At 40.1% G+C, this 26593-nt stretch overlaps 1 protein-coding gene across 18 annotated transcripts; it reads left to right on the top strand.

Moving 5' to 3' along the window:
- The first annotated feature begins 203 nt into the window (after window positions 1–203).
- Window positions 204–25980, top strand: LOC149914781 (annexin A4-like). 18 transcript variants are annotated; one of them, XR_016460173.1, is made up of 7 exons: window positions 204–1891; window positions 1978–2072; window positions 2322–2435; window positions 3352–3408; window positions 3724–3800; window positions 6332–6479; window positions 25380–25980. XR_016460173.1 is itself a non-coding variant. In XM_090125614.1 (6 exons), exons 1-6 carry the CDS (start codon window positions 1813–1815, stop codon window positions 15850–15852), a joined length of 504 nt encoding a protein of 167 aa, XP_089981740.1. In that variant the 5' UTR covers window positions 204–1812; the 3' UTR covers window positions 15853–18715. The 18 variants fall into 18 exon arrangements, 9 of the variants coding, with proteins under 9 accessions (XP_089981740.1, XP_089981736.1, XP_089981738.1 ...); XR_016460171.1 differs by lacking the exon at window positions 25380–25980 and adding an exon at window positions 15842–18715; XR_016460172.1 differs by lacking the exon at window positions 25380–25980 and adding an exon at window positions 6750–7906.
- The last annotated feature ends 613 nt before the right edge of the window (window positions 25981–26593 follow it).

The following is a 26593-nucleotide window of genomic DNA, read 5'->3' as shown; positions in this document are numbered from 1 at the left end:
GCGGGGACGCGGGGCGGCGGAGCGCCGCTTTCCCGGCACGGAATCCCGCGGCCGCCATTGGCGGAGAGCCCGCGCTCGGCCCCGCCTCTCCCGCTCTCCTATTGGTCGGCCCGCGGAACGGGGCGGGCGCTCCCGGCGGGGTCGTTTGCGCCCGCGGTCGCGCCGTCATTGCGTCATCACCGCGCGCGTCCCGCGTGGCCCCGGCCCGGCTGCCCGCGGCGCTGCCCCGCGCCGCGCGCCCGCTCCGCTTCCGGGGACCCGGGGCCCGCGCCCCCGGATCCTTTTCCTCCGCGCGGCCTTCCAGCCGCTCTGCCCCCGGCCTGCAGAGATGCCTCGGGTCGTCGTGACCGAAGTGCGGGACCGGCGCGTGGCGGTGTTGAACGTCGTTCCGTTGGCATCAGCCGTCGGTCAGCCCGTCCAGAGCCCTGTGCGGGGCCTTCGTTTCCTCAGGCGGATAACGGGAGGATGCCGGAGCCGAGGGGCGGTGGGAGGGAGGCGGGGACGGGAGCATCCTGCCGTGCCGCCAGCAGCCCGGGGGCCGCGTGCTGTGGGTGCCGGCACGAAGCTCCGCCGTCCGTCAGCACGGGAGCTGCGGTTCTGGTGCAGCAGCAGGAGCTCAGCGCAGCCCTGCAGAGAGCGGTCCGGCAGCACGGGAGGAAGATGACGGCCTGGAGCGCGAGTGCCTCAGCAGTGTCTGCAGCCTGCGAGGAGCCGAGCCGGGCTGGGGAGAGGAAGGTGTGGGAGTCCCGGGGAGGGACGCGCGATGGCAGCGTTATTGGCAGGATCAGCTGCTTCCTCCACCGCTCCCGACGCCGAGCACTGGTTTCCTTTGAGAAGCAGCCCACTGTCACATCTGTGGGGTTCCGCAGGACACACAGGCATGGGGTAAGTTTAGGTTGGATATCAGGACAAACTTCTGTGCGGAACTTCTACAGCCGTGGGTGGGATCCCCCTGAGCTCCCCTTCTCCAGGCTGAGCAGCCCCCTCTCTCTCAGCCTCTTGTCATGGCAGAGGTGTTCCAGTCCCTTCACCATCTTGGTAGCCCTGCGTTGGACTCTTTCCAGCATGTCCAGCTGTCTCCTGTACTGGGAGCCCAGAGCTGGACGCTGTTCTCCAGCTGCAGCCTCCCCAGTGCCGAGCAGAGCAAAAGGAATGGTGCAGAATACTGGTCCTTACCTGCTACAAGAGAAGTCAGGACTAGGGCTATGATGGGAGCGCATTGCTTTATGATTGACGTGGAGAACTGCTAGGAAGAAGGCCTGGTGGGCCTGAACACAGATGCCGGGTGGTCCAGCTTTTGTTTCACTGGAAACCAGGTACTCCGTGGGCAGCAATATGGAGATATGTTCTCCATGCAGTTGTGCCCCCGTGGCTTCTTTCTGATATGCTTGGGAAGTCCCACTAGAACAGGCTGCCGTGTGAGACAGAAGTGAGAGAGAAGCATCAGTTGTGTGGGTGGAGTTTTACTATCTCTGTGTTCACATCTTTCATGTTTGTCTTCTTTTTTTTTTCCAGTTCAACTCTGCGTGCGTCGGTCTGCCTTTGCTAAATCCTTTTCTTGTGGCCTTAGGCAACAATCGAGGGGGTCTCAAGTTTCAGCGCTGAGCAAGAAGCGCAGGCTCTCAGGAAGGCCATGAAGGGCTTTGCTAAGTTGATCTCCCTCCATGGTCAACTTTTATTTTTTCCCCAGCACTGCGAATGGCTGCTCTGGTGGTTTGATAGAGGGAAGCATAGCTGCTTGCACTGCTCTGCTGCACAACTGCCCTAAAAATTGTTGGAAAGTGGAAACAGAACTGCCCTTCGTGTCCCGAAATGCAGCTGCTCTGGTGGCGTGGGTCCTGGCAGCTTTGTGTGCATCGATGTAGTCCTGGAGCTGTTGAGAGCTGGCTGTGTGAGGGACTGGAGGTGGCACAAGACCAGAGGGCACTTCTGATCCTTGTGCAAGCATCCTGACTAGCTTCCATTTGTTTCTTGCAGGCACGGATGAAGATGCCATCACTGACGTCTTGACCAAACTAAATGTTTCCCAGCGTCAGCAAGTTCTGATCACCTCTAAGAGCACTACTGGCAGGGTGGGTGGTCTGCAGAGATGCATGAACGTGGTTGTGTCACTTGGGCGCAAAGTGAAAAACGACCCAATCTCTACAAGAGAAAGGTCGGCAGAGACTTCACCTGACCAAGGTTGTTTTGTTCTTGTTCAGTTCAGAGCAGTTGTTGATGCAAGGAGGGTTGGAGCCTGAAGAGGAGTGCTGAACAGCTCAGTTCCTCTGTCCTCAAAGGCCGTCCCTTCTGCCAACTCCTTTCTCCTCTTTGCCTTCTAGGATTTGATTGATGACTTGAAGTCGGAGCTGAGTGGGAATTTTGAGAGGGTGATCATTGGGGTGATGACTCCCACCACCATGTATGACGTGCACGAACTAAGGAGGGCTGTGAAGGTTTGGAAATCTTCCTTTTGTATTGCTTAAGTTCTGGCCAAGGACTTACTGCTTTGTTATGCATGTCTTCTCTCTCTTAAAGAAACCTGGTTGCACGTCACAAGCAGGTGCTGGTATCTTAAGTCTTGCCTTGGTGATTCCCTAGGGAGCAGGAGCAGATGAAGGTTGCCCAATGGAAATTCTGGCTTTTCGCACCAATGGAGAGATTTGTGGCATTAATGAGAACTACAAGCTTCGTAAGGAGTGCAAAAGGCTCTCTTGTCAGTTTCTTCCTGTCTGCGCTTCTTAATTGGAGGCTGTAGCAGTAATGATGATGGCTGGAGTGCTGCAGTGCTGCTGGGAGCCCTGGGCACAGTTCTGTACTTAGCTAGGTTACAGCTGGCAAATGTTGTGGGCAGCACCCAGGTGGTGGCCCTGCTCCTAACGGGTGCTGTGTGTGTGTTCTTGCTGGAATATGGCTGCTCCCTTGAGGATGGCATCGTATCTGACACATCTCCCATGTTTCGAAGGGTCCTCGTGTCCCTCGCAATGGTGAGCCAAGCTGAGGGGAGAAGGGGGTGAATGTTCAGAGCTGTGGGCACAGCTCTGCACTCAGTGGTGAGGAGCTCCAGGCTGGCTTTTTCTCACCCTGTGTGTCCCATGACCTCAAACCCAGCCTCTCCGGGGAGGGAACTCTGACTCTGGGTGTGCATGAGTGCTGTGGGCTCTTCTTTAAATGTCCCAGTAAAGTGGGTTGCTGCTCGTTTCAGAAGGAAGCCCAAAGTACATCTGAGCTGCATTTCATTTGTAAGCTAGTGTTCCCTTTGAAGGACTCCATTATCCATCCCCAGCAGCTTTTCATGAGTGGGGAATTCTCAGGAGTTGCTTCCAGTAGATGCTCTGGTGAACTGAGTCTTCTATCCTTGTGTCTTTGCAGGGAAACAGAGATGAAGGAATGTATGTGGATGATGCCCATGCTCAGCAAGATGCTCAGGTGCGTAGTAATGTGCTTCCCAATCTATTCTTGTGCAGGTGATGCGTGGTGAAGAGAAGCCAGCCTGTGAAATGGAAATAATGTTTTTAGCCTTGTTTGCAAGTCTCTAATGAGAGGTCTCTCGACAGGCTGGCTACTTGGCAGGGGCAATGAGATTTTGGCTGTGGGTTGCCGTGCCTGGTAGGTGCTTGTTGGAAAATATCCGTGATCTAGACAAGTACGTGCCAGCAGTGCTCTAGCTGCAAGGGATTTAAGATCTCCTGTACGCCCAGTCTTCTCCATGAGCCTTACTTTGTCACCCCTAATGTCTTGAAGTGCCTGTACGAAGCGGGGGAGAAGAAGTGGGGAACAGATGAGGTGCAGTTCCGTGTACAGAGGATGGACATAAACAGGTATCACCTAGTGAGAGGTAGGACCCCTGCACAGTGTCCTGGGTTTTTCTTTCCTTCCTTGTTTGTGTGTGATGCTTTTGTAGGAGCTCTGTAGCTGTCCAGTAGATGTGAACTCTTCTGAGGCAGCAGGTGTCCTAGAGAGAGCCCCATTGCATCCATTCCATTCTGGCTGTTTTATTCCCTCCTGAGACTGAAAGGGACTTGAGAAACCTAAGTCCAACTGGCTGCAGCTCCAGCATGGAAAGCAGAGATCATGAAGTGTGACTGCCATTGGGGCAGGGGGGAGAGGAGCTAAGAAACTTGATTGGCAGCACAAAGCAGCAGGTCTTGAAAATGGTACTAGCTGTGGTCGGCCAATTTGCAAGACTGTTAGCAGTGAAAATGAATTATTTCTGTGGGGCGATCCTGATTTAGCTGAGAGTGCTGCAGGGATGAAAGAATGTTCATGCAGTATACGAGGAGCTTGTTGCAAAGCGGTCCTTTGAATCTCTGTGACTTTCTGCCATAGTTTTTGATGGTACAGAGGCATTGCTAACAAGGACATAACAGCATTAAATCTGAGATGGTAGGCAGTTATTCAATAGATTGTTTAGTTCTTGTTCAGCCTGTGCTTTTTGTTGTTGTCTGTCTGCTATTCAGCTCAGAATACAGAACTATTGTATTTCTCATAAATGCTTAGCACTCAAATATGGAAGTGCTTCACAGGCATTAATTTTTGTACCTAACAAGTTTTACTATGAAGCCGCGAGTGTCTTCATCATTATTTAGCACAATAATTGCAGCAGTACAACAACCAACCTTATAAAAAATATTACATGCATTATTTTTTTTTAGCTCATCAAGGAAAGGGTTCTGTGAATCTTTACCTACACCTAGATCTACTGTGCAGTATACAAGATGGATACTCATCTGAAATATCTAGTGCTGTATCTATATGCAAAGTGTCAACCTAAATTTTTGGCTTTACAAAATTCTGATGACTATATTTTGCAGTAGATACATTTACAGCCTAGTTGTTTCTTCATTTCTTTTTATTTCCAGTACTTGAATGTATTATAGGATTCTATATGGGTTTATTTGTGTGGCAAAGATCACCTTTCTTTGTTTACTGCTCCAAGGTACTCGTTTTATTGAAAATTACTCATGAAGACTTATGATGTTTCTCTGAAAATGCTGAAAATAACTAAATGGCAATCTTCAACATTTACCATTAGAAAACAAATGGTTTGTGCATGAGATGAAAAGACAATAAAATCTGTTATGTTAACAGATAGATATCATTTACTTTTAAGCAGAGTACTATGAAATCTTTTACCAAGAGGTACAAAATTACAAAAGAAGCACTGAATTTACTTCAGTCATTTTTAAATTTTACTTGAGAGTCTGTCACGGAGTTATCTAGATCAACGTGTGCCCTCGACAGGGGGCAGCAAGCCCATAGGCCCCCTGGCCCAAAAACAGGACGGAAAAGGGGGAAGGGAAGGGAGATGGGAGCTGGGCCCAGAAACCAGAACAGCAGCAACAATCTAAGGAGGAAAACTTAATTTTACTAAACATGATATCGGAATGCAAGATAACACAATATAATATAATATAATTGAAATTGAGGCTAATAAATCAAATAAGAGAGAGAGAGTGTCCGAAACTAAAAGGCCTACTTTGAACTGAAGGCACACGGTTGGGGAGCAGACCCACACACTGCTAGGCAGTGAGCAAGAGAGCCAGAGAGCAAGATCCCATGACTCCCTCCCATGGCTTATCTTCCTCTCTGAACATGAAGTCCCCTGGGATGTGTAGTTCTTCCTTTCTTCTGAGAACCAGGCATCCAGAAAGATGTCAGTCCACGGAACTGGAGTATTAACTCTTTAATTACCCGTGCTTTACATGATGTTTGGTGTGGAATACCGATAACAAAATTATAAAACCATGACAGAGTACTGTGTTTTGTACTTTTTTGACTTCCAAAGTCAAAAAAGAGCTGATTTTGCTGTGGGAGGTAACTATGGTTAGGAGAGAAACTGTGTGCTCATTTTCCAGAAGGTAGTACATAAAAAATAAAGAAAGATCTTTGTATTCCTGGAAATTTGAGAAATTGGAGGGTCTGCTGTAGGAAATAGGATATATCAGTGTTTCTGTTTACAAGACAGTGACTGCTGTTTGTAATCTGTTAGAGGATGGGTATCTTGTCACAGAACAACCCTTTTGGACATCTTTATAAATGTTTTAGTAACTGAGCAATGGATCAGTGATGCAAAATACTTTCTTATCTAGCAGCAGCTCTTATCTGAATTTACTGTATCTATTGTGGAGAAAGCACGAGGTTCCAGTGCTACAGTGTTTGTGTTGTGAGCACTACAAAACTTTTTAAAACCACTGTTCATTTGCTCAGTATCAAAGAAAACATTTTAACCAAACTTAAGTGCTAACTAGTCACTCGGAGGTCTTCACTACCTAAAATTTTCCTTCATAACAGAATCTTTACAGTGTATGAGATAGAAATAATAAAATAATTTTCTTATTCTTTCCCTTAGGCATTTCCTGGAAACACAAACTCTGATAGTGTGGTCCGACATGATTTGCAACACCCAGTCATTGCTCGCTATGTACGTATAGTTCCTTTAGATTGGAATGGAGAAGGCCAAATTGGGTTAAGAATTGAGGTCTACGGTTGCTCCTACTGTAAGTTTTTCCATTATATTCCTTTAAAAAAAAAAAATGTAAATAGAAACTGTCTTTGAATTTCAGATTAAATCTGAATCTCAAGTGCTTTTTGCTAAAATGCATGAAGATATTCCAGGATTACTAATTGTAATAACTGGAGCTTAATTTAATATTTACTGTATCCTTTATTCTGAGTTTCTAGTTAGCTCTTCTATAGGAAATACAGCATTAGAATTAGTAAGAGTGCTTTGAAATCACTACTTTTGATCTTCAAAATTGTTTTTGCAGAAGACTTGAATAGACCAGTTGAGGAAAAGATAGCATTCAGATACATTTCATGCTGGGTCTTGAGAGGGAAACAAGACATAATTCATTGCCTGATGACAAAGATAAAAATAAAACAAGTAAAAATTCAATTGAAGAAGCTCATCTTGTCTAAATATGACATGTTTTTCAGAGATTTTTCCTTTAATATTTGAGTATAACTTTAGAATCTCTTCTAAAAAAAAAAACGAGATGAGCAATGGTGCAAGTGGTTAAGAGCACAACAGATCAAGTTTTAAGAAAAGCAAGTGTAGTTTCTAAATACCATTCCTTGAATTTGATCCTGTGGGTGCTTACGTGAAGTCCACATGCCTGCAAACTGTAAATGTCTGATGTCCTATTTCTATGCAAATTTAGTACAGTATTCTTGTAGGTGTTTTAGGGGAAATAAATACTTGAGATTTATCTTAAAAAAAAAAAAAAAAAAAAAAGTTAGAACAAGTTAAGAAGCACCTATATTGAAGACTCTTCCATTGACATCAAGTGATTTAAGGCCTATTGAAACACTTTGTCATGGTAACTAGCAATTATGTTAATTAACTAGCAAAAATATCTTGTGATTTCTGTTGTTTTGACTTGGCTATGTGCTTTCATTAAACACTATTGAGAATCACATTCTGGTATTATTTTTCCTATTTCCATGCAAAGAATTAAAGCCTCATTTTAAAATTTAGATTAAACTTAGATAATTTTTTAACAGCTGAAATAACTTAGCTGAAAAATCAAATCAAACTTGCTGCGGTGTTGGTAGGGCTGTGCTGGGGGAATTCATGGGTGTTGGATACGTTTGTAAGAAAACACATTGTATTTGTTATCTGAGGAACTGTAGGTTATCCTACAACAAGTTGGTTCTTGTTCAAAAAGGTAGTGATCATCTGAAGTATTAGGTAGCACTGTGTACAAGGCTCTTAATGAACCAAATTTGCCATCACTCTATTAAAATATTTTATATGCTGTTTTAAGTGTAGCCAACACTATAACATGGTTGATTTCACATCATGATTACATTTTTTTACATTTAAGTATATCTACTTTGAATACAAATACAAGTATATGGAGACAGAAACCAACTTTTTTTTTTTAATCCAACACTTTTTTAAACAACAACAAAAAAAAGAAAATATTTTTAAGTTGTAGGTTTTTTTTTTTGTTTTTTTTTTAGCCAAAAATATTTACAAGCAAAAGGTTTTAGGTTTTTGTTTTGTTTCCTTTTTTTTTTTTTTTTAATTAAATTGATATCTAATGCACTGTAAGCACGTTACAAGATGAATTTGGAGTCTGAAACTAAATGTGAGGAAAAGCATAGTTGGCTAACAAAATGAAAAGTTGTCTGCTTGAAAGACTGCATATTTCTGGAGAAAAATAAAACACATCTATCAAGGAAATAATGAATCAACTAAAAAAATACTGATAAAATTTGTCTTCACAGACAACTGAAGTAAGAAACCTAACCTTTTGTTTTCCTCGAAGAGAAGCATTGAACTGCTAGTATTATAAGTTATTTCAGTATTTTGTTAATGACATTAATAATAATGTTTTACATTTATATGTCTATAGGAACTTTTTTTTTCTTTCTCCTCCCAAACAAACAAAACAAACAAAACAAAGAAACAAAAAAACCCTCTCCTAAAATACTGTTAGATTTTAGAAGCAGGAATCAGGCTGTCCTTGAGTCAGTATGCTGAAACCAGTAGACAGCAGCAGCGCAGTTGAGAAGAAAAGTTCACTGTCTTATGACTTCTTGGAAAAACAGAATAATGTTTGAGAGTTCCAAACTTGTTTTCAAATGCATTATTTGGAGCAACTTATGTAAAGTTACATTGTTCCATAGATATGGAATTCAGCAGGAGCAAAGTTTTTAGCCCTATAATTAGTATTGTATATTGAAGCATTGTCATTAACCAGTGAGATTTGCAGATTAATCCTGCTGTCAGTGAAGAAACTGACTGTATAGATAAGTAGCAATTTTTTAAGCCTGATTAAAACATGGGCATCTAATCCAATTTGTGAAAATTTTTGAAACATTACCTAAAGCAAAAGGTTGCTTAATACCTTACAATCATATATTTTTCTTCAAGTTTGTAGGTTTATATTGAATGCAGTCTTTTATTTAGAGAATATTTGAGAACATATTTCAGATGTAGAACTTGCACATTTTCTCATAGTAAAGGTTTAATTGGAAAGTCATAAACTTAGTGCTTAAGAAAAATATTTCATTGCACAATACAGCAATCTGGTTATTAGTCTCAGAGTATTAAGAACTCTCATTAAACCACATATTGAAATACGTGGTCATTAATTGCCATATTGATTTGTTCTTATTTTTCTTGAGTATGCTGATAAAATACACATTATTTTTTGTGTGTCAGAAATGGAAACTACATTCTTCCTTACACAGCAATGTGAATTAAAAAAAAGGTTCAACTTTAAAAGAGAATTAGAGATGACATCTATTCCCTAGAGAAGTTTGTAAAATTACAAAATATTTCCTTTCAAGGTGCTCTTATTCATTTAATTATTTGCTTGCCTTCTTGCTTTGAGATTTTTCTATGTTTGAAACTGCAGATGAGATCTGCGACGTTACTTTCTAATAGATCTCTCGGAAGTCACAAAAATTAATTAATTAATTAATTAATTAATTAAAGGCTCCCTCTACAGTAAGATTGAAAATGTTCTTTACATTTCTCTCTGTGAATAAGTGCTGATGTCAAATTTAGAAAAGATTTTAACTGTGTGGGAAGAGAAGCAAACAAAATATTTAACATTAAAAAAAAATATACTGTAGTCAACGGGAGTTGTAGCTTTCATTTTAAAATCATAGAATGACTTATGTTGGAAGGGATTTTAAATATCATGTAGTTCCAATGCCCTCACATGAACATAGTTATCAACCACTAGATCAGGTTGCCCAGGGCCTGATCCAGACTGGCACTGAATGCCTCTAGGGAAAAAGCATCTGCATCTTCTCTGGGCAACCTTTTCCAGTCCTTTACCACAGTGAATAAAAAATTTCCTCCTATCATCTAACCTAAATCTCCTTTCTTTTAATTTAAAACCATTCTTGCCCGTTCTCACTAATAGACCATGAAAAAAGTTGGTTTTCTGCCAGTTCATAAACTCCTCTGAAGTATTGGAAGGTCGCAATGAGGTCTCCCCAGAAAAACAATCCTCCTCTCCAGTATAAACAAGCCCAACTTCCTGAACCTCACGGGAGAGGTGCTCCAGCCCTCTGATCATCTTTGTGGCTGCCCTCTGGACTGATTCCAACAGCTCCACATCTTCATTGTCTTCAGGGCCTAAGACCTGGGCACAGTATTTCAGGTGTGACTTCACAAAAACAGAACTGAGGGGGACAACTTCTTCCTGTTACCCAGTTGGCTGCCCTTCTTTTGAGGCAGTCCAGTATACTGTTGGCCTTCCAAATTGCAAGTGCACAATGCTGGCTCACATCCAGCTCTTTATCCACTAGGACCCCCAAGTTCTACTTGACAGAGCTGCTCTCATTGAGTACTTCTCCCAGTCTGTTCACATATCTGAGATTGCTCCAACCCAAGTGGCAACACCTTACATTTTGGTTTGATGAATCTCATTTGATTTTACATGAGCCCGCTTTTCAAGCTGTTCCAGGCGATTACAGATATGGAGTGAAGCTGTGCAGAGAGAAAATTAGAAAAACCAAAGCCCAGTTAGAACTGAGCTTGGTCATTAAGATAAAAGACAACAACAAATATTTCTATAAATATATCAACAGCAAGAGGAGGGCTAGAGAGAACCTCCATGACTTGTTGGACACCGAGGGCAGCATGGTGACCAAGGATCAGGATAAAGCTGAGGTATTAAGTGCTTTCTTTGCCTCAGTCTTTAATAGTAAGACTTGTTACTCCCTGGGAACACAGCCTCCTGCACTGGTAGATAGGGATGGGGAACAGAATAGGCCCTGCATAATCCACGATGAGATGGTTTTGGACTTGCTCCAGAAGCTGAATGCTCAAAAGTCCATGGAGTCAGATGGATTGCATCTAGAGTGCTGAAGGAGTTAGTGGATGTGGTTTCCAAGCCACTCTTCATCATCCTTCAGCAGTCCTGGCTAACCGGGGATGTCACAGTGGACTGGAGACTGGCAAATGTGACACCCATCTTCAAAAAGGACGGAAAGATGATCCTGGTAGCTCCAGGTCTATCAGTCTCGCCTCAGTACCAGGGAAGATTATGGAACAGATAATCTCAGGAGACATAATGGACCAATTAAAAGTCAACCAAGGGATCAGGCCTAGTAAGTATGGGTTTACAAATGGTAGATCATGTTTGGCAAACCTGATTTCATTCTATGACAAGGTGAGCCATTTAGTGGATGAAGGTAAGGCTGTCGATGTGATCTACCCGGACTTCAGTAAAGACTTTGACACTGTCCCTCACAACATTCTCATGGAGAAGGTGGCTGCCCATAGCTTGAATGGATGTATGCTCTGCTGGGTGAAACACTGGCTGGATGGCCAAGCCCAAAGAATTGTGATCAATGGAGTTGAATGTAGTTGGCGGCTGGTCATGAGCAGTGTCCCCCAGGGTTCAGTACAGGGGCCGCTTCTATTTAACATCTTTATTAACAATCTTGATGAGGGGATTGAGTGCACCCTCAGTAAGTTTGCAGTCTACACCAAATTGAGAGGGAGTGTTGATCTGCCAGAGGGGAGAAAGGTGCTACAGAAGGTCCTGGATAAACTGGATTGATGGGCCAAGGTGAACCGTGTGAGATTCAATAGTGTCAAGTGTCAGGTCCTGCATTTTGGTCACAACAACCCCAGGCAACCCTATAGGCTTGGGAAGGAGTGGCTGAAAAGTTGCCTGTCAGAAAGGGACCCTGGTATATTGATGGACAGTCAGCTGAATACGAGCCAGCAGTGTGCCCGGGTGGCCAAGAAGGCCAGTGGCATCCTGGCTTGGATCAGGAATGGTGTGGTGAGCAGGACTAGGGAAGTAATTTGGCCCCTGTACTCAGCACTGGTGAGGCCTCACCTCGAGTACTGTGTTCAGTTTTGGGCACCTCAATACAGAAAGGACATGGGGTGCGAGCAGGTCCAAAGAAGGGCTGCAAGGCTTGTGAAGGGCTTGGAAAATGTGCCGTATGAGGAGCGACTGAAGGAATTGGGCTGTTTAGTCTGGGGAAAAGGAGTCTGAAGAGAGACCTTATTACTCTCTTCCAGTACCTGACAGGTGCTTACAGCAAGTGCAGGGTTGGTTTCTTCTCACTGGTGACAGGATGACGGAAAATGGTCTCAAGTTGTGCCAGAGTAAGTTTAAGCTGGATATCAGGAAAAGCTTCTTTACAGAAAGGGTTGTTAAGCACTGGAATAGGCTCCCCAGAGGCAGGGTTGAGTCACCTTTCCTGAATGTGTTTAAAAACCATTTGTTTACTGTGCTCAGAGACATTATTTAGCAGAGGGTTGTTAGAATTAGGGTAAGTTTGGTTAGGTTGTGGTTGGACTTGATGGTCTCTGAGGTCTTTTCCAACCTGAGCACTTCTATGGTCAGGCATAGTCTATCCTTGATGAAGCTGTGTTGGCATTCTTGAATCACCCCCCTCCCCTTTCTTGCACATGCCTTAGAGTAGATTCATGGAGGTTCTGCTCTGTGATCTTCCCTGGCATAGGTAAGGCTCACTGGTCGATAGTCTCCCAGATTTTCCTTTCTCCCTTTATTAAAAATGGGAGTGATGATTCCTTTTTCCACTTGCCAGGACCTTCACCTGACAGCCATGAATATTCAGAAATGATTTAGAGTAGCTTGGCAACCACATCAGTCAGTTAGTTCAGGACTCTGAGATACATGTTGTCCAGCTCCAGAGACTTGTCCATATTTAGTGTCATAAGGCAGTGTCAGACTTGCTCTTTTCTGACAGTATAGGAGGCATTTTGCCCCCCATCCCCTTTGTAGAGTTTCAGGTACATATAATATATTTAATACACTCAAAAGAGGGGAAAGGATCTTTACATTTGCAGTGACATAATTTAGCAGAAAGCAAGCCATAGGAAAAATTTATCAAAAAGCAAGTCATAGGAAAGAAAGTAATGTTACAGAAGGCAAAGTATCCACTGAATTCATTAATGCAAAGCTGATGGAATATTTATATTCAAGCTCTTTTTGAGACAGAGAGTAAAGAGACATGATAGATAGATGTCTCTCGTCATGTTCCCATTTATGAATTTTTTAGACAATCAGCAAATTCAAGGCATCTGGAGGCTATGACAACTACAATATATATTGTATTTTATCACTGATTTTTGAAGTTCATAATAAGCTCCTGCAGAATCATTGCCATACGAATAGTTCCTTCAATCACAATACTGCAGCAGATTAATGCATACAAAACAAACAAACAAACAAACAAACAACAACAAAAAAAACAGTAGCATTCCTATTGAACAGTCTTTGACAGCACTTTTTAAGATAAGAAGGAGAGAAAAGAAGAAAAATAAACAAGTCAGACCTTATCGTTTTATGAAGAAATGAACATTTTTTATGGAGATTATTTACTCCTTAGATAGTACAGTGAACAAAATCTTGGTCATGTGAATATTTACAAGAGAAAAAAAAATTAGACTTGGAGGTGCTGTTAAGGCTTAAGCCATAAGTATTTGAAAGGAATATTTACAATAACTGTTTTGAAAATATTGAAGTGCTAAAAATTAGAGCTTGAACAGATTTTGACAAGTTAATCCTATTTGCCTGTAGTGACTTTAAGTGAAACCATTGTTCCTCTTCACTATTAATTCCACATTCATCAGCTGTATTCATCATTAGAAAAATTTCTGTGATACTTGTAATTTCCTTTGCCATTGTCATGCTATTGCTACCAACTATTCATATCTCCATCACTCTCTCCTATGGTTGCCATATGTACTTCACAGAAACTCCATTCTCTCCAAAACTATATATTACATCAAAATATCACAGGGAATATTTAAAGTAGATAAGAAAGCCACTATTTAACTTGTGTGGAACCTAACCAATTTTCTTTTGTCCAGTGCCACTAGATAGATATAGTGGACATTTTGTTTCATCAGCCTATGCTCACAAACAAACGATCAAAAAACTGATGAAGTGTCTTGATGGCCACTGGAACTCCCTATGCTGAATGAACTATATGTCCATATGTATGTAAACATATGAATACATATTTATTCTTTTACACTTTTTTTTTCCACCTAAATTGTGAAGATACTTATGTGGTCTCATAATCCATGTAAATGGTTCTTTGCCAACCTCTCATAATATTTTATTACTCATAATAATAATGTTCACTAAACTGTCTTAATGAAAAGATGGACTTCTATGACCATAGAAGTGATGGAACTGCATAAAAATATTAAATGATAGATAGGAAGAAACATTTTGAAGCATATGTTTTGTCTAATCATGTTCTCATATTTGTAGCAACTGTATTAAATCATTGTAATTAAAATTGTTTTTCATTTTGGAGAAAAAAAGAATCACAGATTTGAGAAAATTATCAGCAGTCACTGTAAACTTAGTAGCTTTGTTTGTGACAGTGAATAGAACACTTAAGAGTTATCCGAAGCATCCAACCCTCTTTTTCTCTGTTTCTCTTTAGATATTTTTATTCTGGATATTTCTACAATTTCTATGTAATTGATTTTCAGCCAGCATAGTCACAGTTCAACATCTGCAAGCATAGCTTGGTATTTACTTTTTCTGATATTACAGGTGCATGTCTCAGTACTTGTATTAAAACAGTGGAGAGTGAGGGAAATGAACTGTGAAAACATTTGAAGATCTCTTTGAAAACATGCTCTGTTTGAAAGCTTAATTCTTTTCTAATGTACTCTCTAGCATGTTTTTTTTTTTTTCTTTTTTTTTTTCTTATTTGTTTTTACATAGAGGGGACTTCTTATCTTGAAGATCATAAAAATTGGTGATTTTCCTCATTTGCTCCATGGTACTCCTCAAACAGTAGAGTTTTGCAGATTTAGGATCAAAAATAACTTTTTTTTTTTTTTTATAAGTATTTAAAGTGTGGGTTGTTTACCTACTCCCCAGGAAGAAATAGTTGTGATTGTTTCTTTGCAAGTGTTTGTTATTCTGGTATGAAAGTAAGTGAGAACAGACTTCAGCTAATTTCTTATCTCTAGTGGTTAACAGTAATAGGTATGGGTCTATTTTGGTTCTGGCTGTGTCCAGCACAGGGCACCCCAGACACACACAGCAGCCCAGCAGGCCCTGTCATCAACTCAGCACCTAAGAATGGTACAATTTTTAAATGAAATATTAAAATTTAACATATATTTTTCATTCTTTTAACATATATTTAGTCTGATACAAAAAATGTTTTATTTTTGTATCAACTTCTTGAAACCACAGCAAATTGAGCAGTCCATTATTTTTAAATGTCTAGCTGTAGTGAAGTTACTGGTGGATATTCTCAGGCACCACAGGTTTGTGATCTGCAACAGCAATGTGTATCCCATACAAGTACATTTGTTATGCATCAGTGGATGCATAATCAAAGTCAGATTTAAAAAAAATCTATTCTACATGCATACATATCCCACCAAAATGTTCAGTTGCATACTCAAACATTTTTCAATTACACTTGAACACTTTTTTAAATCATTCAGCATTTCCTTTAGAAGAGTATGTATTGCTAGTTCATTTTTAAAAGATTTTTTAAGGTTTTTTGATGGAATACTGTATAATCAATGAATGTACAGATGTTATAACAGAATCACTGAATGGCCAGGGTTGGAAGGGACCTCAAGGATTGTGGATCGCCAACCTCCCTGCACATGCAGGGCCACCAACCTCCCCATTTAATGCTAGACCAGGCTACCCAGGGCCTCATAAAATCTGGCCTTGAACACATTCAGAGATGGGGCATCCACAACCCCTCTAGGCAGCTGTTCCAACACCTCACCACTCTCTCTGTAAAGAACTTCCCCCTGACATCCAACTTAAATCTTCCCTCCCTCAACTTCAAACCATTTCCCCTCGTCCTGCCATTATCTACCCTTTCAAAGAGTTGACTCCCCTCCTCTTTGTAGACTCTCTTTAGGTACCGGAATGCTGCTAAGAGGTCACCCTGCAGCCTTCTTTTCTCCAGGCTGAACAAGCCCAACTCCCTCAGCCTGTCCTCACAGGGGACGTGTTCCATCCCTCTGATCATCTTTGTGGCCCTCCTTCAGAAAAATTGATTTAGAAATACTAAATTTTTTTTTATGGGACACTTGGACTTTGTTTATCTTTTAGAAAGTCACAATAAATTAAATAAGATTTAAATACATTCCCTTAAATATTTTCTTTGCTCTGAAAGTAATGCTTCCCATTTATCAAATTGTATCATCATAATCTTATATAATATAGTTTCCATTTAAATAGAATAAGTTCTAAGCTACAGAAGATTATTTTTCAATGTAGTCACCATGACTAGCTATGCATTTTTGGTGGTGATTGAAGAAGGGCTTGTATGCTGCGCGTATTGTTTAAAAAAAAAAAAAAAAAAAAAAAAGCCTGGAGCAGCAGATTTGATCCACTATTACTGTCACCACTGCTGAAACACACCACCTAACACACTATGCTAACACTGACTGTTAAATCTCTGTGAATATTCATCAAGTATTGAAGAATGTCAATGGATGCTGTTTTTTCCACATGGAGGAATTCAGTTATATCTTTGTTTCATGTGCACTTCTGTGTCAGATATAATTTTCACAGACTGCCACTATGCTGCCATCATGGCAACAAAATCTAGTGGGATATTGGTGGGAACGTTCAATCTCTACTGTTATACTACTGATGTCTACCTCTGATATCATGGGCCAACAAAATAAAATAGAAGGCATTGCTTTCAGAGCAGCCTTTGCATGAGAAATCTATAAATCTTTCCTTTTCACATAAGTGCTTATGTAACTTCTAGATTAGAAAATTATTTTAATAAAGGAACCTCAAACTTTTAGAAGAATGTATGTAATTAGCGAGTTCTGAAAATAAATATATTTTTTTACATTATTAATTGTTTTCAGCATTTATTTTTCCAAACAGAACTTCATATTTCTGTATTGGTTGCTGGAAAAAGAATTATTGCTTAATTCCTTGCATGGTAACATCTCTATTTTTCTTTTTCAGAAACTTGAAGAGTGGATTTTTAATTCTTTCAATATAAACATGTTCTTACTTCCTTTCTTCCTTCGTTTTCTCTCTCCTTATTTTTCGTTATTTCTCATGGTACATAGTTGCCCTTTTGGTTCTAAGTATATTGAACAACTTGAGAGAATAACTTTATAAAACTATAGCTATAAAAAAGTTCTTTGTTACCTAAAAGATCGCATCCCTGGATGTGTTTAAAAACCATTTGGATGTGCTGCTCAGATAGATGATTTAGCAGAGGCTATTTAGGGTAGTCAGGTTAGGTTGTTGGACTCAATGATCTTTAATGTCTTTTCCAACCTGAGTGATTCTGTGATTCTATTTGTTTAGCCACAGCTGGCATTTATGTAGCATGCTTTTATTTACGGATGCTCTTGCTTAGTGATGCATGTATAAGTGTGTCTGTCCCCCCATCACTTTACCCCTGTGTACATTCTCTTCAGGTAGAGAGAAAAGCGGTGATTCTGTTTCCTATGAAGACTAAATTGCAAACAATCATACAGACTGTTACTGAACTAAAGAAAACTGAGTTAGTTGTGTTGTTTTTGGTGACATCAGTGTTGCCATGGTACCAGAGGATCTCAACGCACCCCTTTTGCTTGGGTACTTCTTATATTTTTTTCTATGCCTTGTATAGATGCAGAAAATTGTACCATTGAACTGTCCACTGGACTAATGGGGTAAGTGGGACAGCTGTCCCTTCACCGCTGCTTCATAGCTTCTCTTCTTTGACTCGTTTCCTGAGGAAAGCCTCTGAACGGAATACAACTTGCAAGCATTGGTTGTTGGTTCTTTAGGTTAGATTCAGTGAAGCTTACTTATATCTGGTTAATCTGGGGAGGATTGAGATCCTCTGTATCTCTGTCACCTGTTCCACGTTTGAGCACCCTCACAGTGAGAGCCTTTTCATTCTACTAAGTGTCACCCTGGGTAGGGACACATTTCACTAGATGAGGTTACTCTAAAGTGCCATTTAACTGGACCTGGAGCTCTTCCACTGATGCATCCACAGCTTCTCTGGGCAGCTTGTTACACTGCCTCAACAGCCTCATAGTGACAGATTTCTACCTTAATTCTAATCTAAATATATCTTTGAATTTAAATTGTCCCCATTCTCCTGTCACTAGAGATCATCAGAAAAAGTCTTTCTCCATCTTTCTTAAGCCCACTGTATGTATCAAAAGGCTACAATAAATCATCTCCAAAGCCTTGTCCAAGCTAAAATCTCACAGCTTTTCTTCAGAGGAGGGGAGTTACATTCAGCTAGATTGAGTCAAGGTTAGATATCATGGGGAAGACAGAGACCCCCATGCTTTCTGGGAACGCATCCTCATGGGGACAGTCTTTTTCTCCCAGCTGGAAGATGTCCATGCTGCAGCATGTGTCTGGTGCCGCTTGTGCTCCTGTCACTGAGCACCTGTGAGAAAAGCCAGGCTTCATCATCTTCCACAATCCCAGTAAGCATCTGTAGGTAACACTCACTTTTTTTAATACTGATTGTAGGCAGTTCCCTCAGCCTTTGCTGCGACTGCTGGGTGCCCTGGACTCTCACCAGCCCTGGCTGAGCTCTTGCTCCATGTGGCAATGTCTTTTTCATACCAGGGTCACCAGGTAGGGACTTAAGAATCCCCATGCAGATTCTCAAGGTCCAAAAGGGGGGAAAAAATAGAGAGAGAAATATGTGTTGTTTTTGTTGTTTTTGTGAGTTCGTTTTCTTAAGTATTACTCATTTTTTATTTATTGAATCAATTGTTCAATATGCCTCATCTTGAAAAGATGACCTTCATGCTGAACTTCAGGCTGCTTCATGTCAGAACCAAAGTCATCTTCTCCACATGAGTAGCCACTTCTGTAACTTGTTTGACACATTCTCAGGGCCCCAGTCAGCTCAGGTCCTTCTGCTGGATTCCTTCTGTTGTCCTGGCACAGCAGCTCAGAGAATGCTGGTCTCTGCCTTCCCCTATTCCTGAGGACTTGGGGAAGAAGAAATGACAGATTTTGGCAAGGGAAAAGGATGGAGATGCGAAGGATGGTCTCACAGGAGCTTTTGTTGTCAAAAGAATTACCAGGAATGGCCATGTGAGCCTGCAAGGTGGTACTGGAGTTGGGACTCCGCCAGCTAGTGGTAAACTTATGGGATGGATAGTTTGGTGCCAAGACAGAGGTGGCCATCTGGGGAGAGGTGGACAGGACCCTGCCTGGCCACCAGAGCACACAGCTAGTTTGAGCTGAAGGGGAAATACTTTGTCCAGTAAAGATCCCAGTAAATCCTGGGAAAGCATCCTTCAGGAATAATATTGCAATATTTTTTGGAATTTTGAATACTTCTTTCTTTCCAGACTTTTTCTGATAATTTGAAAATTTTACACCAATCTATATAAGTCGATAATTATTAAACTTGCTTTTAGCTTTTACATTATACAGTTTTTAATTTTTTACTTGTAAATTTACTTTCCCTCTTAAAAGCTCAAAACATATCCTGACTGTGTTTTATCAAAAAATATATAAACAGGTAATTTCTCTAAAATTAGAAATCTGTTACTCAATTTTCAGGCACATAAGAAGCTGGCTTATCTACAATGTATCTTTCAATTTTAATGGATGTTTGTGAGTCAAAGAATCAGTGGGATCGTATCTAAAGTATGCTTCTGCATAATCTTCACACATTAGCATTAAAAATAATCCTTATACATACCTAGGTGCAATTTTCCTTGATTTTTTTTTTTTTTTTTTTTTAAGAGAACAACAGTAGTTCACAGCTTGAAGCAAGCACAATATTAAAAATCATAAAATAAAATTACAATAGTTTTTCTTAACATTGTTTCTAATAAGTTGCATAACTCATCAGAAGATATAAAAATCTTCACGTGGAAGATACATTTATTCAGTATATTCTATCATTGCTGTTTCAAAGTGTATTAGTTACTGTAAGCTTTCAGGTATTATTTATTTTTTCCCCTCAAGATTTAGCTTTTTGACCTCAAACATTAGTGAAAGATGCAGTCAGGATTAGCAGGTTCTAAACTGTATTGACTTTCAGGGAAAAAAAAAGCACAGAAGTTTCTGTTCAGATTCTATCTGAAGAGACTGCTGATCAGTTCTTTATTAGAAAAATTTCCATTTTTAGTGAACTTTTGTCATAGGAAATACAGACAAAAATAATAGCTATTTAATAATATATTACAAACTACCAAAATAAAAACATCAGAAGAAAGCTAGAAATTACTTCATCAAAACTTACTATAGGAAGTAGTGAAATTGAAGTAAAGTAATTGAAATTAAAGTAATTGAAAAATTCCTTCTTCAAGTCCATACCTCTCCAATTTTGAGATAGGGATGTGATGAGGGACCATGTCAAAGGCTTTGAAGAAGTCGAGGTAAATGACATCGTCCTTCCTCTGTCCAGTGATACCGTCACTCCATTATAGAAGGCCATCAGATTGGTCAGGCAAGATCTGCCCTTTGTGATGCTGTGCTGGCTGTCTCTGATCACCTCTTTATCTTGTAGGTGCCTTCGCATGGTTCCTACTCTATGATCTTCCCAGGTACAGAGGTGAGGATCACCAGCATGTAGTTCCCTGGGAATTTTTCAATGGATTAAGAACTGGTTGGCTGGACATGATCTGTGGTTCTGTGTCAGGGTGAAGGCCGGTCACAAGTGGTGTCCCACAAGGGTCAGTCTTGGGAACGGGGCTCTTCAACATCTTTGTCAATGGTCTGGCCAATGGCATCAAATGCATCCTCAGCAAGTTAGCAGGTGACACGAAGCTGAGCAGTGCAGTTGATACATTGGAGGGAAGGGAAACCATCCAGAGGGACCAGAACAGGCTGGAGAAGTCAGCCCCTGAGAATCTAATGAGGTTGCACTTAGGCTGGGACAACTCCAGGTATTTATAAGGGCAGGAGGAAGACCACCTTGAGAGCAGCCTGCAGAGAAGGACTTGGGGGTACTGGCAGATGAGAAGCTAGACATGAACCATCAGTGTACATTTGCAGCCCAGAGGGCCAACTATGTTCTGGGCTGCATTAAAAGAGGAGTGTCTAGCAGGGAGAGGGAGGTGATTGTTCCCGTCTACTCAGCTCTTGTGAGGCCCCATCTGGAGTACTGCATCCACACCTAGGGCCCTCAGCACAAGAAAGACACAGAGCTCTTGGAACAGGTCCTGATAGGGCTGCTAAGATCAGAGGACCAGAGCACCTCTTGTATAAAGAAAGAAAGGCTGAAGGAATTGGGCTTGTTTAACTTGGAGAAGAGAAAGCTCCAGAAAGACCTCATTGTGGCCTCCAAATACTTGAAGGGAGCTTATAAACAGGAAGGGAAAGACTGTTTACATGGGTGTATAGTGATAGAACAAAGGGGGATGGTCTTAAACTGAAACAGAGGAGATTTAGGTTAGAGGTTAGGAGGAAGCTTTTCACTCAGATGGCGGTAACACACTTGAACAGGTTGCCCAAGGAGGTTGTGGATGCCCCATCCCTGGAGGCATTCAAGGCCAGGCTGAATGTGGCTCTGGGCAACCTGGTCTGCTGGTTGGCAAACCTACCCGTGACAGCAGGGTTGAAACTAGATGATCATTATGGTCCTTTCCAACCCAGGCCAGTCCATGATTATATGTAAGCAATGCTCACCTTTAATCACCAGTGCAACACAATATGAACTTCTAGGAAAAAATAAATAAATTCTATTCCCCCATTATCAGAGAAGGGATCCTGTTGCCCCTTCACTACAGCCAATTTTAGTGAGGTTTGAACAGTCCCTACTTTCAGCATTCTTTACTTCATTCTTCCCCCCCTCGTTCCCTTTTCAAGCTTTTCTCCCTTTTGATTTCTTTCTTTTCCACTTTCTTCTTAAGAGTTCTTCTTGCTTTCCTTTCCTCTTGGCCTTTAATAAAAAGAATTTTCCTATCTAGATGTTATCATGCTTTTTTTTTTTTTTCTCCATTAAGGTAGGAATAATCTTGTCTATAAATAGTGATAAGCATTTTCAGCATCACAGTGCATGTGTAGGCTTGTTCAGTCAAGAAATCAGACGATAGGACCAGCAGAATATATATTAACAGATAATTAATCTACTTCCTATAGTAAGTTTTGATGAAAACGCAGTTTTCTGCGTTCCCAGAAAGCATGGGGGTCTCTGTCTTCCCCATGATATCTAACCTTGACTCAATCTAGCTGAATGTAACTCCCCTCCTCTGAAGAAAAGCTCTGGGCAACATGTTCCAGTACTCTGTAACCCTCATTGTGAAGAAGTTCTTTCGCTTATTGGTTCGTAACTTCCTATGCTCAACTTTATGGCCATTTCCCCTTGTTCTGTCCCCATGGACTGCTGAAAAGAGGTTGGCCATGTCCCTTTGACTCCCACACTTAAGATATTTATAGACATTAATAAGATCCCCTCTCAGTCTTCTTTTCTCAAGGCTGAAAAGATTCAGGTTACCTAGCCTTTCCTCATAGGGGAGACTCTCCAGGTCACTTGTGGTCCTCTGCTGGACTATCTCCAGGAGATCCCTGCATTTTTTTGTACTGGGAAGCCCAGACCTGGATAGAGTACTCCAGGTGAGGCCTGACCAGAGCAGAGCAGAGGGGGAAGATCACCTCCCTGGACCTTCTGGCCATGCTCTTTTCAATGAACTCATTGGCCTTCTTGGTCATCAGAGCAGTATGTTCATAATATATTGTTTATGTGCTTAAATTTTCATAATGATATTTTGGTGCCCGTGATTAATAACAACAAGAAAATACTCTACATGTGTGGAATATGGTAGCCCAGCGAGAGGCTCTTTGATACATTTTACGTGTTTGAAAGATAGATGCTTTTAAAGGATAGATTCACGGTTAATGCTTTTTAGTCGTACAGAATTAGTATATGCATTAGTGCCCATACAGCAGCATAAGGCTCACATAATATGTTAAGAAAAGAATGCTGAAAGTGAAGATCCTCACTCTAAAAATGTTTTAATCTAAAAAGTATGTCAGATGAAATGGAGTTAATGTAAGTGAAAAAAGTGAGAAAAATTTCACCTAAGATTGCCAGCAATCATTAGTACAGAACCTTTATATTTTTAATCCCAGTGAAATGTTTTGTAAGAAGTGTGCAGAGTTGATCGTGTAGAAGCCATTGGCAATTTTGAAATATGTGTGAATGGTAAATTTCCTATGAATATTGTTGGCTTGATTTCAGATATATTCACAAGCATTTCTCTGGAAAGTACACTGCTATTCTGTCCAATGTAAATTCACTGACACCTGCTCTTAGCAGGAATTTTTTAGTAATTCAAGGCAGTAACGTTTATCAAAGTAGCTAAATTAGCTGTTATGAAATCACTGTTGAGTTTTTGTGAATGAGCACCTCTATGCACTATTCTACTTCTATTCTAGCACTTTTCAGACACTAACATAGGTAATAGACTAATGAGGCAGGGGAACCTGCGAATCCAAGCCCTGGGAAAAGGAAAAGGGGAAAAGGTAGGGAGATGGGTCTAAAAACAGCACAGTGGCAATGATCTGAGGAGAAACAAACTAATTTACTAAATAAGATATCAGAATGCAAGATAACATACTATAATGCAATATAATATAACGTAATTAGAATTGAAGCTAATAACTAAAGTGAGAGTGTCTGAAAAATAGAAGCCTTACTCTAATTAAGCTGAGGTGATATGGCTGGGAGCAGAGATGAGCCAGAAAATCAAAAAAGGGAAGTCAAGAGATCTACGAATGGTTTTTATCTTTCCCACTGAGCAGAAATGGTAACAGAACAGTGAGCAGTCCTCTGGGGGATATAGTTCTTCTTCTCTTCTAAAACAGGTACCCCGAAGTATCTACTATGCATGGAACAGGAGCATTAATGCTTTAACATGTACTACATGGTGTTATGATGTGGAATACTGAGAACAAAAATCTAAAACCATGACATATAGTTACACTTCCGTCACCAGAAAAAAGAGGAAATAGGGAAGTTCTGGAGTCTGAGTCTAATTCAAAATTGTTTGTAATTAATTAAATGAATTATTTTGGAATTCAAAAAGGAATCTCTTTTACAGATTTTGTTCACTGACCAAAATTTACAAAATTCTTCAAGTAGACACAAGTATAGGGCAAAAAATATCTGAACAAGCCTACCCAAGTCTAATAAGGTAATAAGACTGTGGGTGGTGACTTATTTTCCTTTGAGATTTGGAATTGGGGTCACTTTTGTCACCAGATTTTTTAACACCTTCTTCGAGATATTCTGATTTATTGTTCTTCAGAGGAAAACTGCTTAAATGTGGCATCACAGAAATATATTGGATTAAGGGCTAATACATTTTCCTAGCCAGATGAAAGTGGTGTTGTATTTTTAACATGTCAATAGTGCTTATCCATATCTCAGGAAATCCAACAGTGGAGAAATCAGGTTTAAAGTAATTAGATTTATATTTCTTATTTAAATGCATATATTTATTTTCAATATTGTCAGTTACTTTTTTCCTATCTTACCACGTTTTTGTCTCTCTTCCTCTTTTCCTGTCTCTCTCGTGCACTAATATATAAACAAATATATAAACATATATGTATACACTTATATACTGTCTCTTTCCTATTAATGGTAGTTAGTTTAGTGACTAAGGATGAAAAATATTGTATATTTACGCTTCAATTATAGGAACAATATGTTTTACTGTCTAAGTACCATTTCTTGTCATGGTTATTATCGTGATATTAAATAGCTGAGAGTCATTGTAGAAGGAACATAAGTCATTACCATCTTTCTATACATAATGACTCTTAAACATAATTGCTATGTAATCTTTAGGTGAATTATTATATTGAATTACTATATAGGCCAGTGCACATGCTGGTAGCTTAGCTAGGAATAAAAGAAAGCTACTCAATCAAAGATTAGTCCTGTTTCTTTTTTAATTGAATGATTTCAAAGCATAATATTCAGGGCCGTGTTTTAGAAATATGTGATACTTTTACTTGACTCTGTTAAAGTGTGTGATATTAATTTATGTAAATTGATAATGAAACGAACATAACTGCATGACTGAAAGACTGATCCAGGTATGAAAAGGATACTTGTATTTCATGAGCTACATATTGAGAACCCACAAACCCACAAAAATCTAGTCAAAGTCTTGATTAGAATGTGAGTCACATGCTTGACAGTCAAGGTAACTTATGCTGATGTTACAAAGAGATACCAGCTGATCTTAGGGGAAAGGTGATATGTTCTACATAGGGGACTTTACAAACAGCAGAAAATTAAATTCTTTCCTTTGACCTCCTTCATAGGATGCGAAGTCAATGCAGTATTTATTTCAAATATTCCTTTCATACGCATCAAAAAAGTACTACTGATTGATCCTCAGAGGCAGAATTACAATCTGTGACTGTCCTCAAACATGCTTATATGTCCTTCTACTTGAATGTGAAAGCTGTTCTCCTTCCTAGGAAAATGAAGACAGTTCTAAGCACCTGGTCTTAAGTAGCTTAAGAAAAAGAAAGAAAACAATATAATGAACATAAGATAATGGAAGGTAGGTTTATTTGTTTGTTTGTTTTAAAGTAAATAATCTGATTTCATGCTTCTGTTTCTTTTGAAGCTTTATTATTTCAGGAGGTTTTTGTTCCTTTGGAAGAGATACTATTCCTCTGTGATTTCCCTGTAGTTCTATTCATGTTTATATGAAACAAAGTACTCCAAAATTCAGAAAGTCTTCTAGGTCAAATGCCCCTGAATAGATCTTAGCATCTGAAATAGGAGGACTTCTGTATCTTAGCAAAATAGATTAAGATGTAAATATCATTTAATAACCAGAAAAAGAAAAGAGCAATAGAGAAGAATGACAAGATTTTGATAGAGTGATTTAAATACATCTTTTCCTTACAAAGAAAATGATTTAATCATTTACTGTTATATCATTGAAGCGAAGTGAGAGATTTCTAAAGACTGTTAGATGTTCTGGAACTAGAATCAGAATGAGCTACGTTCATTCCAGTAAAGATAATCTCTTCTTTGATATGTATTGTGTGGATGTTTCAAAGCATTCCTCTTTCCCTGTTCATAATGAAGTTGTTGTCCATGAAGTGCCTTCCTTTCATAAGCAATTCACTCTGCTTCTTTTTGATGTTCCTGTTCAATAAGAACTTGCTCTCTTTCAAAATGCTCTCATTCCATCCTTTCCCTCTAGATTTTACCTTTCTATTTCTAATTGCTCCCTTTCTCTTTGCAAGCATTCTTCTGGCTCATACATTATTTGTACACATTCTCTCTCATGACACTCCCTTTCAGCAATTTCTGTATTCTTTCAGAGTTCAAGAGCTCACTGTATTCTCTCCAGCAGAACCATGTGTTCTTGCAATCTCTTTTCCTTCATCTTTCCAAAAGACAAGATATCCTCTCTACTCATGTATTCTCTAAACTACACTTTATCTTGAATAATACACTCTTTGTTCCTCTACATCTGTGGTTTATTAAACCTTTCCCTTCTAACTGCCCTAGTGTGGCCTTGATTTCCTTTTGTTTAATCTAAAACTACAACTCAAGCTTTTACCACTTCAAGTTTTCTTCAGGTTTTCTTTTTTAGTTGTTTCTTGATTAGGACCATTATCACTCTTTCTCATCTTTACCCTCTGTTTTCTCGAGTTCTTAAGTTTGTTTTGTT

This window comes from Phasianus colchicus, chromosome 27 (assembly GCF_987193195.1).
Source record: "Phasianus colchicus chromosome 27, bPhaCol1.hap1.1, whole genome shotgun sequence".
Taxonomy (NCBI): domain Eukaryota; kingdom Metazoa; phylum Chordata; class Aves; order Galliformes; family Phasianidae; genus Phasianus; species Phasianus colchicus.
Note: the sequence above shows the minus strand (reverse complement) of the source record. Positions and strands in the feature narration are given on the sequence as shown.